Source organism: Paralichthys olivaceus, chromosome 7 (assembly GCF_024713975.1).
Source record: "Paralichthys olivaceus isolate ysfri-2021 chromosome 7, ASM2471397v2, whole genome shotgun sequence".
In the NCBI taxonomy this organism is placed as follows: domain Eukaryota; kingdom Metazoa; phylum Chordata; class Actinopteri; order Pleuronectiformes; family Paralichthyidae; genus Paralichthys; species Paralichthys olivaceus.
The window spans coordinates 20,047,501-20,065,749 of NC_091099.1; the positions used below are offsets into that span (position 1 = coordinate 20,047,501).

General features: G+C 39.8%; 1 protein-coding gene across 21 annotated transcripts in view; it reads right to left on the reverse strand.

Annotated features, from left to right (window-relative positions):
• plekha7a (pleckstrin homology domain containing, family A member 7a) overlaps positions 1-18,249 on the reverse strand; it is a 116,434-nt gene that overhangs the window by 43,560 nt on the left and 54,625 nt on the right. For all 21 annotated transcript variants that reach the window (XM_069529045.1, XM_069529043.1, XM_069529061.1 and 18 more), the window contains one exon: positions 15,278-15,361. In XM_069529045.1, the coding sequence (XP_069385146.1) occupies positions 15,278-15,361 (84 nt within the window). The remainder of the gene's footprint in view (positions 1-15,277; positions 15,362-18,249) is intronic.

Below are 18,249 nucleotides of genomic sequence, written 5' to 3' on the forward strand. Positions count from 1 at the left end.
ACTGAAGAACCTGCTTTAACATCATGAATGCAGTAAGAGACACACCTCTGAGATTTATATCTTTGTGTTCTAGTTTTTCAGTCTAAGACACTGTGCTCATGTTCCACTGTTTTCCAGCAAGTGCTCATACATTGATTTACTTGCAAAGCTCACACTGACTTCACCTCAAACAGATTTTCTAACCTGCTACAATGAAATATTAACTCTTCTTGTCTTCATGTCTTTTCAGCTATGTATTATACTCTCAGTTTTCAAATGAAAGGACGAGGAAAACAAACACTGACTGGAGATCATGGGCTTATTTATTTTTTAAAAAGGCAGTATATTTTCAATGGATATGTGTTGGGGGGGTTTGGTTTCCAAGGATACAGGTACAACATGAAAGCCTTTAAATTCATTAGTAAGTGCAGTTGCACAGCTTCAACAGGTACACAGTATTACTTCTGTTTGTTTGTCAGTTGCCGTTTTAAGGGCTTTATTTTTTTGTGATGCATTCAGAACATTGACTGTACATCAAGATGGACGATATGACTGCTTTCCAAAAGCGAAGCCAAAGTGTCTCAATCGCCTCCTGGTGGCAGTGTAGGTCTTAAGTAAAAGTCAAATACATTTTTGTCAAAGGTAGTTTCTGTCATTATAGGTAGTTCTCAGCAAACTAATGTATGTTTAAGTGCTCGATTTTTCAGTAAGTGTTTCGATGAGGCAAGGCATCATGATTGACAGCTGAGACTGGCTCACAATAGATCTCGTCTGTGTCTGCTACTTAGGCCCCATCCCCTGATCACTACTGTACAGACACTGTTTGTAGACTGACTGCGTCACAGCTGTGTCAGTCTCATTTCAAAGGCTCCTCCAGATATGGCAGACAAATGCATCCTTCCATCCCTGGGAAATAAAGGCTCCAATGAGTGGTTCCTTCTCGCGAGCTTCAGCTCTTTTTCAAAGAGATAATGGCAGCGGCAGGTGACGTGACGAGACGTTGAATGCTTGATGTGTATCATACTTCAAATCAACCAAACAGCTAATGGTACACATATTAAAAACATAAAAGGAATTAAAACTTTCTTGTCTTGTCCAACTGCAGCTCTGTTGCTAGGCGACAGCAGAATAGGCAGGACCATCTCATTTTGGTCTGCAGTCTAGACTGAGTCCTCTGAGGGACACAGATTGTCCCAATTCAGACTGTGAAAGTGGGAGGAAGGGAGGATGTGTCATCAATCTGCATACAGACTGTGGAGCAGACCTTATTGTGCACTCAGCATTACTGATAACCAGTATTAGTAATGTGACCATTCATCTCCCCTGAGGCCCCAAAGATCACGATCTGATGAAACCAGAGTTTTGACTGGTTCTCACCTGCCTCTCCCCTGCCAACGAGCGTCCATCGTACACAAGTCAGAGATAATAAACAAAACACTGGACAAAGACCAAGGTCTGTTTGAGCACATCCAACATGCTGCACTCCTCCAACGAGGAGCACAACAGTGCCGATAATGCGTCTGTCAGGGCCTCTGACAGATTCACATTTGTATGCAACATATAAATACACAAAACAACATCTTCATCTCTGTCTGTTTTGTCTTGAAATATTTGTTTTCTTTTTGTTTCATCTGTTGTTTGTTAAAAAGATCATCAAGACGCCCACTTGTTTTCAGTGAATCCTGCGGAGGATCTCCCGCTGTGTTGTCACATCCTTTACTGGGAGCCTGCATGGCAGGAGAAACTCCAGAGAATGTCTGGAGCCTCTGACTCTGAAATGTGCTTTCTCACATACATCCCCAGTTAAGTGCATGTCTTAAAGCAGCTTAATTGAACTCTAGGAGGGCCCTGCATTATTACTCCACAAGGAAGCCATTACCCCTGAAACCTCTTTAAACCCTGTCTGCAGTAGTCTTGTCTCTAAAAAGGTCTGGACCTCTCTTTTGGAAGTGTACACAGAGATGGATACCTAGTACTCTACATGGTAACTTGGTATGTAAAAGGCATGTTAAGTGAGCATTTCTCTATAGAACTTCTTCTGCCAGAAATGTGACATCACACCACCAAAAGAATAAAAGAAACGAAGTCTTTTTTCAAAATGATACAGAAACAGATTAATTAAGGTTCCTTTTCTGTTGCCAGGGACCTTTTTATTTCAGTGCGTTGCTTTTTTGACATTTTGTTCTCAGTGTCAATTTTCAATGTTTCATTATTTTTTTCAAGCTTGGTATATTCTAAATTTTTAAATGGCTGGTTACTAATTTCTATGATGTTAACTTCTGGGAGACTCGCAAAATCTTTGTAGAAGCTAATGACAATATAAAAAGACTTAAGCGTAATGAGGTTTATTCTGCACTGATACCAGTTTATGGTGAACAACATAAATATTATATGTAAAGACAAAGAAAAAAAAGAAAAAACAGACTGCACACACAAACACACCTCCTTGCTAGCTACAATCAGTGTATCTTCCCATGGTGACAGGCCTGTTATTGCCGCTGTCTTACTGTGGTGAGACAGATGAGACGTTCAACACTGGATGTTTTATTGTCAATGCGCTGACATCAGGCGGAGCAAACGTGTAAATCTGTGTGATTAATTTCAGAAGGAACAAAATTGGCAGTGTAATGTATTCTTTCATCCAAAAAATAATTAAACTATATTTCTCTGAAACGCACATCACCTTGCTATCTTTCTTCAATCTAATTAATTTTGTTATTTTTGCAAACACACATTTGACAATTAAAATTGCTCCACTAAATGGATAAAAAAGGTTAGATTTGGGTGAATTACAGAAACAAAATAAATGACAATATTTGTCTCCTTAATCATTATTTTTTTCTTGAGTCTTATATTTTATCTTCAGATGAAGAGAGCTCCTTCATCTCTTTCCTTCATAATAGAGGCTGAACTGTTTCACACCAACACATCCAGCAGTTTCAGTACATTAACAACCTCTAACTACAGATGCATAATGTAAATCTCTGGAATGTGGTGTGTGTGGGTTGGAGAACCAGAGAGAGACAGAAGCTCTATTTTCTTTCTGTTAGCAACATAATTTAAAGCAAACTTTAAGGTCAGGAATACAAACTGTTCAAAATGTAAATTAGATTTATTTTTCATCCAAGTCAAAACAATGTATTTACTGAAAAGGCTCCAAACAGGCTTTTAAAAATGACTGGGATTAGGGAAAGTAATTGTTTTTTTGATTAAGAGTTAATTTAAAGTCTCAGAGGAAAGATAGACAGGCACTTGGCATTTTGAGCTGCAATGCCGAATTATTACAAAACTTTTCTATTCATATAATATAAAGGCAATAGTACTTCTAGATATTTTAGGCCCAATCTTGTCCTTTTTTTTATTTAGCTTTTTGAAAACCACCATTTGAGCAAGAGACAGTGCATGGTTGTATTGTTAAAAAGCAGAAGGAATTAAAAAAAGAGGGGGACAAAGAGATGGAACTGGAAACTGATATGAAGTAAATCACAGGTCCTTGAATGTTCAGAAATGTATATTAAAAAAACAGAGAATTTCCACCTTTGCTTTGTAGTACGAGGGCTCGCCTTGTACGTCTGCCATAATGGAAACAGATTCTGCTTAGTTTACTTCACTGAGAAAAAGAACATGATCAAGGTTGAGGCTCCTGAAACTCAGTGTTGAGGGACATATGCACTTTGAGCTCAGGCAGGAGGGCTGGAAGAAAATAAGACCTCACTTTTTCTTGAATTAATTCATATATAATAAAGTTCTTGGAGGTTCATAGGAACAAACTCTCTTATCTTACCTCCAATAAGAGGGCGAGGTCACGGGCGACAACCTGTTTACCTCTTTCAAACAAGGGTCTGAAAGGTCACGTGTAAGATTGATACAGATTACATGCTATCATGCTGGCCAATCGTAGTTAATACAGTCTGTGATGTGCAGTTAGGTAGACCATTGTAAATGGTACAGTTACTGATAAAGAATAAATTGGCCTTGAGAGATAAAGGAAAGGTAAAAAAAGATAAAGCTATAAGATGGAGGGACTCAAGAAAAGAAAAATAACCCACTGCACCATATCCTACCACAGTGAATAATAAATCAAAATTCCCTCTGTACACCCTTCTTTCTTTACAGCATTATAAACTACATACTTATTTAGTGTCTATGATTTTCAGCTCTGGAATGACTGGCCAGAGCAGCCAGTAAACACTTGTAAAGAAAGACCTTCATTTCTAACTTAAAATGATCTTATCCTGTTATATATATATATAATTACTTTATTTTATTGTATTGCTATGTATTGCTGTATTTTTGTGTTTTACTCTATTATTGTATTTGAACGGTATTGTATAGCAACTTTGCACGATAGCTGCTTTATAAATAAAGTCAGATTTGATTTGATTTACAAATCCTTTTTAAATATGTTTCACAGTCTTTGTCAGTAGCTTAACCAGTTGCTGGTTATAAAAGCAGTTTAGGCAACTTACGGATTCTCACAGTCAGCGAGCCTCTTTGAATCGAGGTGGATCTAATTCAACTGAGGACAAAGAAGAAGGAAAAGAGACAACAAAGGGGAAAAGATGACTAGATTGAGAGGTTGGAGAGAGACAACATGAAAAGAGACTGACACACTTCACTAACCAAGGTGTGCTTCAGCTGCATCAGTATGACCTCAATGATTTTTATCATGACTCTCACATCTGATTTCTATTTTTTTCATATCCTTTCCACACAACATTTAGATCCATAAATCTGACTTTGTTGTGTGATTTATTGGTGTTTATATGCTATTTAAAAGTGCACCACATGTCAATGTCATAAACATCCGGGCTTTATCTAAATCAATGACAATATACAAATGTTATAGGGGTGTAACCTACTGTATCTCTTCTTTTGTTTGCTTCTTCACTCGGTTGTTGTGTGCATTAAAATCTGATGACTAATCAAATATTAAGGATTGTCACTTGAATCCCAACAAATCTCAGCCTCTGATGAAAACTGGAAAACTCTGTTTTTTAACTGTGCAAACAAACGGAACCATGGTTCATTTAATCCGGAATGAGACCATCTCATGTTGGCCTGGACTGTAGTCCAGCTGTTATTTTGGTTCAAACTAAACTGAAAAGTCCTAAGGTCCACACCGAGCAGGTGTGAATCCACCCGAAGCATCAAGATATCTTGAGCTCGGCCCAAGCTCGGCCCAAGATCGGCTCAAGCTTAGTTTTGACAATTATTTTTGAATGTGTCTCATTCAACTTAACTGAAGTGGACCCTTTTAAAAATACTTCACAGGAGGATGAATTTTGACATATAAAAGGAAATGGTGCAGCGACAGACCCTAACGGGGCAATCACATCAGACCCAACCCAAATACGACCCTTTGAGGAGCCTGTGTAAACCTAAGAATCACTGCCCATCATTAATAAATACATGGGCCAAACATCACTAATGACAACTCAAAGACACAATGTTCAGCTTCAGTGAATTCCTTCAGTGAATGCAGACATGCCATATTCCCTCTCTGTTGGAAATACTTTTCTATCTCTGAGGTGAATGAATTACTGAGTGAAGAAATGGAGCAGGAGCCACCCTTCAGATGGGCACTTAGCAGCCTGGTGAGAGTATGTGACAGGGCAGGAACCCAGATCCACATAATATTGCATATTAATCTCACACAGCAATATTGACCATGAGTCAAGAATGACACCACAGTACGGCTGGAGGTCATTTATAGTCCGCTCATCGAGAGGAAAGCAGTTTGCCTCTTGTTGTGTGTGTAGGAGAATAAGGCAGCAATCTGGTGAACAAAGACGCCACAGTGAAGAATTAATCACATAGAAGAAGTTGCAGCTGAAAAGATTCTGACATTTTAAAGCAAAGACCTTTCCTGTATTTTAATGATACCTCTCACAGGAAAACATGTAAGGTCACTGAAGAAATGTCAAAATTTGAAAAACACCCACAACCAAAGCTACATGCAAAACACACAGACATTACTGCACTATGTGAATGGATGAAGTCTGAAGATCAAAAACATTCAGAAATGTCAATTATCTGAGAGAAAAACACACACACACCTTTTCAGAGAGCGGACACCATCCATTATTTCAGCACTGACACATCGTTATCCTCCCAATAAAAGTATAACCAAAAAATGATCCGCCTACTGCAATTTCATTTTGCACTTAAAAACCTGACACTTTAGTCTCAACAAATCATTCAATGTGATCTTCCTCTAAGGTGTTGTCAGTAAGTATGCAGGTGACTCACTTGTTGTTTGTTTTGCATGCCATTTTGTTCCGTCATTTTCTATAACAGCAAGTTGCAAATGTAAACATTCAAAATGTAACTTTGGCCACTAGGGGTCCCTCAATCAAAACAACAACAAAAGACCTATTTTGATGACATTGATTAAGATCAAGGATTAAGATTCCTTTTTATTGTCGCAGAATCATGCACACACAGCACTACTACATGCAAGATTGGGAAATTTGACCTCTGCATTTAACACAATACAAACAGTGACCACACGCAACAGTGGGCAGCCATGTAGGCACCCGGGGAGCAATTGGGGGGGTTCGGTGCCTTGCTCAAGGAGGGGAACTGGCACCTCTCCAACTACCAGTCCACCTTTCATACTTCGGTCCAGGCTGGACTTGTACCGGCCACCCTCCGGTTCCCAAGCCAGGTCTCGATGGACTGAGCTACTGTGGAGCAGGAGGAGATTATAGGAGTTGTCTTAACCACCAATGCCAATGAAAACCTATCTGGGGCCACTCAGGAGTAATTCATGTTCAGGGATGAGGTAAGGTATTGAAGTTTTATTCACATAACAGAGAATATGTCTAACTGGCTAGCAGTGTGTTTTCCTTCCACGTCTGAAACTTGCCCTGCAAAGCCACGAGTGAAGCTGATATGTGGCAATTAAAGGTCCAGTGTGTGAGATTTAGGTGAAAGGGATCTATTGGCAGAAATTTAATGTAGAATAATCCTCATGATGTTTTCAATAGTTCATTTCATCTAAATTGTACAAATTGTATTTTTCCCTTTATATTTAAATACTTTATATTTACATCGAGGGGACCCTCTCTACGGAGGCAGCTATATTTTTTACATTAGTCCAGACTGAACCAACTAAACACCTTTTGAGTTTTTATGACAACTGAAGCTACCACAGGTTCTTTTTCATGTTTGGAAGGAGAGGGTGAGGTGAGGGGTGTTCAGCTGCAACATGAAACTTCAACACTCGATATCACTAAATTCTACACACTGTAACTTTAAAAGGCGACAAAATAAAATGTCCAACATTTTGGATAATGCAAGTACACACGGCATCAAAATGTCTAGTCGTTTTTAGACATTTTAGTGGAGAATAGTTACATATCCTTAAACGTTTCACACAAACCACCAGTGGTCAGAGGACATCAGCCAGGATGCATCTACATTCACAGAATGAAAAGAATGGGGCCCATGTGTCCCAGACCACCTCTGAATGTGAAGTGACTGGATCTCAAAATGCATTGAGGTCACATTTGGGTGTGTTTAGACCAGTACTTGGCACTGTGAACTGGTCTGAGCAGAGAATCTCCTGCTGTGTTGAGTGAAAGGAAACCTCTGGAGAAAGCCTGGACCTAATTCTCCAGAGTTCCACCACTGGCCATGTCTGAAAACAGCTTCTGCTTCAAATCCAAAATGCTGCTATGGCAACAGTTAACCAAAGTGTTGCTATGATGCACCATGTGAGCACATTTTACATTTATGCCATAGCTTCCTTTAAATCACCAAATCACATATCAATGAGCAAGGGAAGGGTGGACAGCTAGAGGGAAAACAGTCAAGGTGAACAGGAGAGCATGAAGAAGGGACAGAGGGGAGAGACGTGGAAGAAGACTCAATGGGAGAAAATGTGACAGAGGGCAAACTTCAAGTGTCATCCAGGAATTTTGTTTATGTTTATTTATAAATTGGGCATTTACACCAGGAAGACATGCTCTGAATGAATACGAATAAAAATAATAATAATACATTGCATTTATATAGCGCTTTTCAAAGCTCTCAAAGACGCTGAATAAGGTTTTAATTTGATTTGATCATGTTCTGCTCTGTCTACTTCTTCGAAAAATCAGTTCAGGCAATTAAAGTTAAAATGGGAAACTTAAAAAATAAAATAAAATAAAATAGAGGAAACAATATGAAAATTAATTGAACAACTAGGTTACTGCTCTAAAGCTGATCGTAAGACCTAGACAAACAGGGAAGGAAAAGATGCACCAGATCATTGTACAGGGAATAAAAATGTCTTTCTTCATAAGCATCAGCCATAAAGTATAAGATAACACTGCAGGACACACATGGAAACAGATTAAGAAACCCAAAAAATTATATATTTCTTCAAGCACTAAATTTCCACTAGTTTTTATTATCTAAATTTCCAGCTTAGTACTGATGACCCGAGGAAAGACAGACGGATTGGGTGTGAACAGACTTCAGATGCAGACAGATATTCAGACCCAGAGCAGTCGAGGAAGTAATTCAATCTCTCCCGCTGCCAAAATAAGAGTTGATAACATACTCCTAGAAGCTGTAAAGTCCTGACACTTTAGCCACTTAAATATGTGATAACCCCAAGCAAGCAGGCCCACTGACGCCAGCCTTCATACACACACACACCCTGCTGCTAAAAACGCTCTCAGATGGCGTTTCAGCTCTGCTTTGATGGCAAGTGAGCCAATGCCTCCATCACAGTTGACGTTGACATCAAATAGGGGGAAAAGGGGGCTGGTGCAGACTGAGCCAGGGCTGGAGGTGACAGATATATACCAGAATATGAGCTCCAGTGATCTCCACTCCACTGTTGCCAGCATGTGGCAGTAATCTAAAGGTTAGCTCTGCAGCAGCAGAGAGCCTCTGTGGCCAACAGGAAAAAGGTATAAATGTGTGTGTACGTACATGAATGAAAAGCAGAGGGGTTAATGCTGAAAAAGACCAGCTCAATCCCCAGCCTTGAACATAAAAGTTTACAAAAGAGGCCCAACAAAAGAAAACCTCGAGTGCGTCATTCAGCCTCATTGAGGCTTTAAATAGCAGGACAGTGGATGTTTTGGATAGCGCACAGGGCAACAGCTGAAATGGTTTCTCCTGTGGTGTCTGCAGTGGTGCGATGGTAATTGGATAATTAGGGTTTGCAGCTAACAGAAGGAGCAATACATTATAATCCAAACCTTCCACACACATTAATGGAAAGTACATCATCTTTGATTGCAATGTTTAAATTAGAATAGCATGTGTGTCAAATGTAATTGGATTAGAGGGATTTCATGAGTATTTGCCAATCTTGCAACATGAAACTCATATAACAAACATTACCATCCACTAATATGAAAGGAACCACACAAGGAAGGATGATCAGAGGGACACAGTAATTTACAAGATGGTAAAAGCTAAATCTAACTAAAACTGAATACCATCAAGTTTTAAGATGATTGGCACTGATGTACTGTGAGTACAGTGCCAGTAGAAATCCCACTGTAATCGATATTAATTGAATCGAGTCCCCAAATATACTGGACTCTTAAAATGTCAGGTTCACTGATTCAAATGCTACAGATCTGTCTGTTATATCGAATTTCAGCAAAGATCAACAATTCATCAACATGAGGAGACAATTAGCACTAATATATGAAGTGTGTGACATTTTGGAACATAGGCTACTTTTCTTTCACAGAGAATATCAAGACCCCTCTTGTTTCTGTGTACTCAATACACAATACAATCATGAGGCAACCAGCTTAGCTGAGCACAAGGACTGACAACAGAGCTGGATCCTGAGGGAAATTTAGGACATAGGAGAAACAGTGAACTAAGCCCAATGAACTTGCACTTTAACGGCATTTTAAGGTGGTTTTAAGTTTACATTGTATCTAATAGTTCTTTAAGAAAAAATTAGGTTTCTTTAAAACAAGCTCGTGCAACATATCTGAGATATGCAATGTATACCATGGAAAATAACCCAGGTTAGCTAGCTGAAAATATATAAAGGGAACAATTATTGCTGCAGGTGTTTGATTTCCTGCTAATGAGTCTGATACATGGTGATTTAGATGGATAAGTTGCTTTATGGGCGACCAAGGGATTAGTTCACAGTCTTTTTTTTATTTGGACACTTTCTAGTCAATTCTTTAGTGAATATTCCCTCTTGAACTCAACTGGTCCTTCACAGTCATAATGCAAAACACGACATTGATGGGTTATTCAACTGTGCCTTACATAATCACAGCAAATACAATCCTGAGAGTCATACTGCATAATTACAATGAGAGAGTATATTTCTACTAAATCCATTACAACTAAATGCATACAGGACAGACAAATTGATTCCTCCTGTCATAAACCTGCACATGTACACACACGTACGCACACACGTACGCACACACACACACACACACACACAAATGTCTAAAAGCGTACATGTTTCACTGACACATTAGCATAGCATTTGGACAGGCCAGCTTCACGCCTACGCAGCTGGTAATAAGACAGATCCATCAGACGTGGTGAGAAAAAATTGAACCTGGTGCCTCCTTGTCTCAGAGAGGTGTAGAAAAAAATGGAAAGAGAGATAAACACAATGAGTAGGACTGGGGGGAAAAGAGGGTAGAGGGACAGATGTTTGGGGAGTGATGTAGAGAGACAGTGCAGAAGTAAAAACGAAAAAACAAAAGATTGACAGAAGGAGAGGCGGTGAAGCTCAGTGACCAACTACTACAGATACATGAGCATATAAAAGACATGACAGCAAGAGGAGGCTTTTATCTGTGTTAAGTGCCAGACAAAGGGCTGGCAGATGCTTTCCCTTTCAACATGAAAAATAATCCCAATTCAGACAGTCAATGCTTAGTCAATTCTTAAATATCAAAATAATATAAAATAAAGACAGCAAGATGTATGTGCAAAAGATGAAAGTGACACTGAAAAGGGGGTGACAATAAGGTAAAGGAGTGAGAATTGAAAGGATAGAAGATAAAAGAAAGGAATGGAAGTAGAGAATGAAAGAGAGTGAGAGAAAACAAGACAGATGATATGAAGAACAATGAAAGCAGGAAAAGCAAAATGGCAGAGAGTGTGATGGTGCAGGATAGATGGAAATAGAGACGGTAGGAAATGGAAAATACTGAGATGACAGAAAGTAAAAAATTAAAAGGGAAAATAGGTTACAAATGGAGCCTGAGCAATAAAACATTATACTATAATGTCTCTTTATTATATTAACAGCTACAAGAGCTCTATTAATTGTTCTTCACGGATTTAGTGACTGAATTTGGCTCATATTACTTCAAGAAGAATTAAACATTGAACCTGCAATGAAACTTTAAAATGACAATATGCAGTTGATATGAAACATCAGGTATTGTGATTAGGTCTAGACATACACAAAGCTATCTTACAATAGTGAGGTGGAACAGGGCAGTGGAGCGAGAGAAGTCAAGTGCATCTGAGAGCAGTGTCTGACAGAGGTGAGGCAATCTAGTGTGCAACAGTTGAGCAAAATAAAAGTCTATCCTCTGGGTTAAAAAGTAGCAATAATGAGAAAATGAATGAATTACAGTCTAATTGACCATCCTGTCATTGTTAATGGCGCAGCACAATATGTGAGAGCAGTTCTGCTGTCAGGACATATGGGAGCAGTGAGAGTACAGGGTCTTGAGGACTTGTAGCACTTATTTACTGACAAACAGCCTGAACTGCACAAACATTTCACAGCTAGTTCACAGCTACAGTGATGACTAATGCTCCAGTCACCAGTCTCATAGTCACATATCCTCTCTCTCTCTCTTTCTCTCTCTCTCTCTGTCTCTCTGCACCACTTGTCTGAGTGACAATATGCTGTCTCAAAGATCTTAATAGAATATAAAGTTGTCCATGTGTATAGTAATCTGTGCAACACACCTGATTTCTGAATGGTGGAAGCAGAGTCAGCTGTTTGACAAGCACATTTGTCTGTAGCTAGTTACAGCTAGTCATCCAACAGAGATTTAAAGGTTTATCTGCAATGCACAAGTGCAAAAGTAAAAAGATTACTGCTAGCCCCTCCACTAGTCAACATTGTACACCACTGACAAAATGGCATGCAGTTCAATTCTCATGTGCAACACCACAGAGACCAAACGTCAGAAAGAGTGATGTCTCCCTGCCTGTTGAGAACTGCATGGCCCTCATGGGAGCGCGCACACATACAGCTGAGGATATGACGAGGGCTGCCTGCAAGGACGGTGAAAACGTATGGATGTTGTAACGACTCAGTGATGCAGGATTTCCCTGTGTACTGCTGATGGAGAGGTAGGAAGGAGTCCATGACGGAGGGAGAGAGCTCTATAATGTAGCAACTGCACAAAACAAAAATTAGAGAAGTTATATACTGAAAATGTAAAAACATTGTTCATTATGAAACTGTGGCAGTACAGATTAGAACATCACTGGCCAACACAGTGTCTGTAATTAATGGGAAACATTGCTAAACTTTTTCAAATTGTCTACTGTGGTGTTATAGGGTAAAGTGATGGAGAAAGGATTCGAGCATAGCATAGCAGCTATTAAACTAAGTAGCCCTAAGTGTCACAATTAAGTGTCCTAAGACACTTTATAATGAGCTTCCAAGTTTTAATCTTCCACACAACTTACTCCTTTACGTCCATCATAATTATATAGCAGCTAAAGTTCATCTAACAATAAAATCTAAAACTATGATAATAAGCTGCTTGCACAGATGACCTATGGGATCTTTTTTTACAGGAGGACAGTCGCCATAAACACTGTGGACTCTGGCTTTGACCCATCTAGTGCAAGCGTGCCAGTAGTCAAATATTCCACTGAACCATGTGACTGCAAAGGAATTTTTTCACCATTGACTAAGGAAGAAGGACTGGAGTATATAAAACAGCAGTCTGGTTCTTGGCAGTCGAAGAAATAATAGAAAAGAAGGCAGCAATGTCAAACATATCACATTTTGAGTTTTTTTCCACCTAACCTAGTTGACAGAAACATTCTAAGACATGCAGACAAAGACACGTACCTTCTGAACAAAAAGCTCTCAAAGTGGAGCAACAATTTGCCTGAGGGTTTAATTTCTTGTTTTTGGATGGTATTATATTAAGCCACAGGATGCATTTATTTATATTGCCCAGTCTCATTGACCTGTATCACAATCTGGGCATGCGAGAGGAAAGAGTGTCCCGTCACTAGTAACTGACACCTTAGAGAGCCTCTTTACTGTGGTGAAAGTCAGGTGTCAGGTTTAGTCACTGGCAGGAAATCTTTGCACAAACAAAGTCCTTGGAGTGCAATACAAACTGTCAGCTAAAGAGGCGAGAGTAAGCACTCTGACTTGTTTATCCCACAGAGACCTGCTTAACCAGGTCTCTTAAAGTGGTAGAGCACCACGCGCTGGTAAATGGAGATAAACATCCATGTGCTGGTTGGTCATATGTGTATTTACAGATGATAACACCTCTCAACAACATTAGAGAACTACAATGAATGTGCACAATTATTAAGTGCAACTTTAAAGTAAGTAGTCCAAAGCACTCAAGGAAACAGTTTGACATTTTGGGATATACACCTTTGTATTTTCTTGTCTGTAGATCAAGCAACCTACTAGACCGGTGCTCTGCAGCAATCGACGGGGGGCGATTGTGCCTTCAGGCTGTGGACTGTCTACATCCTCAGATAAACTGCGATGATCTGCAACTGCGTCACACTATGGTTCTACATCACCGTCAGATTATTTTGATAACTTTCTTTTCACCATATTGGACCGATACAGACATTCCCGGTTGTAACCGACCTCCGTCATGGCAACAACATTCATAAGATCACTTCCTCAATAGCAATTTGTCAAAACAACTTGTTGGTGCAATCCTTTATTTTGTGTCCACACACAAAAACAATAATAAAAAATAATAAAGAGAATTCAGTTTCATTTTATGAAAAACATTGACTACAAAATCGTCACTACAGATAAACCAGGTACGATGAACACAACGTTTTCTAACTTCACTCTAACACTATAAACTGTTGATACAAAGCTCTGCACACAATGATCAGCAGACAAACAATAATATGAATGTTTGGAGTCACTAGTGATGAGGAATAATTCAAAAGTAGGCTCCAGAGTAGAAGTACTAGTAGTAGGTTTTTTTCAGTTTAATAGCAAAACACAATGAAAGTAAAACCAGGACATGCAACATGTTGAGTCATATGGACTGAAAACATGGAGCCGAGGCTGGTCGAGCTGTTGAAACAGCCTGCCTGCCTGTTCAATACTTCCTCCGCCCACCATCACAACTGGGGGAAATGCTGCCTCTATTTTTTAGTCTCAGCACACAGAATGGCACATATGGTCAAGTAGTTTCTACCTCGTAAGAATTGTGAAAGCAAACAAACTTCGACTTTCTCTTTGACAAAAACCAGACCGGTCCAGAGGATCCGACAGGTACGTTCAGTGTGAGCAGTCATGTTGTGGTTTGACTATCGGTCTGTACAGCATGAGCACATAAATCATGTGTTCTGACTTTCCATTACAGATGACATACCTGTACAGCATAGTTGGAATTCAAAAATTGCATTTCTAAAATGTTTGCCCATCTTCACTCTGGATAAGAGAGCAAACTAGAACAGATTCTAAAAGTAACCCAGGTTTAGCTGCACTTTCCAGCTGTAATGGTCTTAACAGGAAGAGAGAGAAACACTTTACGGACTCCTGCTAAAGCATCACCAGACAGTGAGAGCATGTCCTTGACAATTCCACCAACATCTTCGCTTTTTACTTCTAATTCAGAAATGTAGTGGTGAATTGAACTGCCCACATGTTGACTTATGTCAAGACTTTTCAAAGACCCTACTATCAAACCACTCAGTGAAAAAAGGAAAAAATATGCAAGTGATAACCTAATGGTATAGATAATATTTTTTTGAAGTCACTGTGAATCAAGGGTCAGGCGACCGCAGTAAATCAGACAATATAACAAACCATACTATAGGAGCCGTGGATTTCTCTTCTTCACATGCTTCAGATGCTCCTCATTTCCAGTATCATTTCATCACGTCAGAGGAGAGGAGGAAGCCCATAGCTCACATTATAGCATTCGCATCAAAAATGAAAATAGCATTTTAGCCTATTTCATTGTCGATATATATCTCAAAGCAGCTGGAGAAAGTCAATGTAGCAAAGAGCATCTGACACCAAATCAATTTTTTATTTCACCAGCTGAGAGGTTTTTTGAATGGATGGGGCAGCAGAAAAGTAAACTCAATCACTCACTGTTCCTGCAGGATGAAATCCATGTTCTCTGGAGAAATCTGTCCGCTCACAGGATGGCGAAACGCCGTGGTCCTCTGGTTATGACTGAAGTGACACAGGGAGGAGAGAAAAGAGACAAAATTAGCAACCGAGGTTGCACTGTTAACACTGTGTAGTCATCACCCTGGATTATCAACCCCTGCTACATTCACATGTACTGCACAAACAAGCCGATCATTCCCCAGAGGAGTAGCAGGTTTAGAAGTTTTGTCCCATCTCCCCACCCTGATGGGCCTTCGTCCCTGACTTTCCCCAGCCCTGTGTAGAATGTGAGGGGTGACAACAGGACCCCCGCCCCGTCCCGTCCCACCCTTCCTGTGCAGCCTGTGTGGGGCAAAATGTTTGGCTCAGCACAAAATGCTGGACAGTGGAAGCCTGGGCCTCCATCAGTTATAGACCCAGTAAGTCAGTCTAAGCCTCAACCAGAGTGTAAAAGCATTGGGCTGGGTAAACAACACAGGGTGGCACGGGGGTCATTTTGTGTTTGTATGTGTGTGTGTGTGTGTGTGTGTGTGTGTGGAGCTGTCAATGACTGTTGACAATGATGGGGACATGTAAATGGAATGTTGTTCGTATTTAATGAACAGATGAACCATCTCCTACTAAATAGAGACATGCTTCCTTACCTAATAACATGAATAACTAATAACACTTTTCGAGAATTGGTTTCTGCATACATACATACATACATACATGTAAATAAGTGTTTTTTAAATATAATTGAAACTAACAGTTTCTTTATTTCTTATCCAAAAAGGTGATGATGAGATGGTTCTCTGTTTCACATTTTGCTTCTTCCGTATATTTTGGTTTGTGTACTGTATGATGAGAACAGGCTTGAGAGATGAACATTTTTCCCTATATACATATATGCTGCTAAGTGGAGTGCTGCCAAACGAAATGCCATTGTGTGTTGATGCACAGTGACAATAAAGAGTCCATGTTATTTACTCATTCACAATCATAAGAATAGCCTCAGTGCTGTATGCAGCTTGCAGCAGATTCAGTTGTAACACACAGAGCAGCAAACTGAGAAAAGTTGTTGCTCTCTAAAGTTCTCCAGTTGCTCTGCTTAGTAGTCACCAGCAGAAGCTCAGCATTGATGAGGACCATCATGCACACTCAGAAAACACACCTGGTGAGTGCAAAGGTTGAGAATCCTCTCCTCATCTCTGACAACAATCACTACGAACGGTTTTCCATTCTCTAGCAGCTCACGTTACTCACACTGGACCAATTCCTGGTTGATGTAAGATCAAATCCCACAGGACTACAAGGTTTCCCAGGAGACCCAGTGACATGGCAGCAACAGGCTCCACAATAGGGACTCACAATGTCATTATTAGCTCACAGCACGAGATCTAAACGCAGCTTGTCACATCAAACTGATTCTATCAATGGGTGGCTGTGGCTTAGGAGATAGAGAAGGTTTTCCACTAAACAGTCTGTGACCCGATCCATGGGTCCTCCACACCTCATGCCCAAATTTCCTTAGGCAAGACACTGAATCCCAAATTGCCCCGACGGCTGTGTATGAGTGATGCACGATAGAGAGAAAGGAAGTGCAGCACATAGTTGCCCTGTATAAATGTGTCTGTGTGAATAGGTAAATGGCAAAACTGTACTACAAAGCACTTTCAGTGGTCAAGACTGAAAAAGTGCTTTATAAATGCAGACCAATTATATCTAATGCACTGCATGTAGACACCTTCCTGTCAGGTCAGACAAAAGACTGTTATACTTCTCCCTCCTGTCAGTTGAATTACTACAACCACAACTAATGGCAGCTCCAGTAATAGATGCTTTAAAAAAACATGACCATCAGCTTTTTTTTTGTTTGAGGAGTGTTTTTGCTTTAATTTTATCTCTACTACTCCTTCCTGTTTCTCTCCTCAATCTGGATTTTGGTCTTAAGTCGCTGACTGAACAGCACAGGTAAAATTGATGCAGGTGTGACAGGCATATACTTGTCAGTCAAGTAAGCAAGCATGATACTCTTTAGGTCCCTCAAAATGTGTTGCTACTTTTTTAACCAATATGCGAAACAGAATTGAGATGCATGAGATGCAGGCAACTGCTAAACAAATTGATAATCGAAAAGTCCTCTAAAAAGTTCTATACAATGAATATATTAACATTTCCGTCTACTGTGTTTTGCAGGAGTTTGGCATTTTCTTTCGAGGCTGACTACACAATGTCAGCATCCTCAGGTGCTGCAGGCTCTTTGTCCTTTTTAAGAAAAAAGGTAAACAACAGGCAAATCCAGTGACGTAAAGAATTTATCGGTTTGAATGTTTGACAGCTAGCCATAAAAACACTCTGCAGAGTGAAATGCAAAAAAGGGGTGTCAAAGAGCATAAACAACCTTTGCTCCCAAACCATAAGGGAGGAGAGCAGCACATGTGGTAGAGATTGTGTTAGTCATGCTTCCAGAGGAGTGTGTGTTACTGGACAAAAGCATCTCATCTCATGCTCTAGATAGTGGTGTCCCTCAGGGGGATATGCTCAATATTTCAACAGGAAAGTCGGAGGGGCTTGAAGAATTAATAACTTTCTGAACAGGACGTATCATAATTAATCAGTGGTAGCACAAAGAAATAAACAGATTGTTCCTACAAGCTTCTGAGCCGCAATTTACACAGCCACGACAAATTCAACAGCTGATGTTCATTGGCAGCCGTGTGTCAGTGCCATTTTATTGATAAACATGCCGGCGATGTCATGTCTGTTGCATCATGGTTAATATTCGGCAGGAAATGTAAAAGAGACATAAAAACAGACAATACTCACACAATTTCAACAAAGCACCTTGCAGCAGGCTATCAATTCACAGCTGACAGTATAGGCTTTATTGATTGCATACAGATAACACTAACAACTGTGTATATTAGAATAAGGCCCTAGTTTAAATAGATTAGATTTTAGTTATTTCT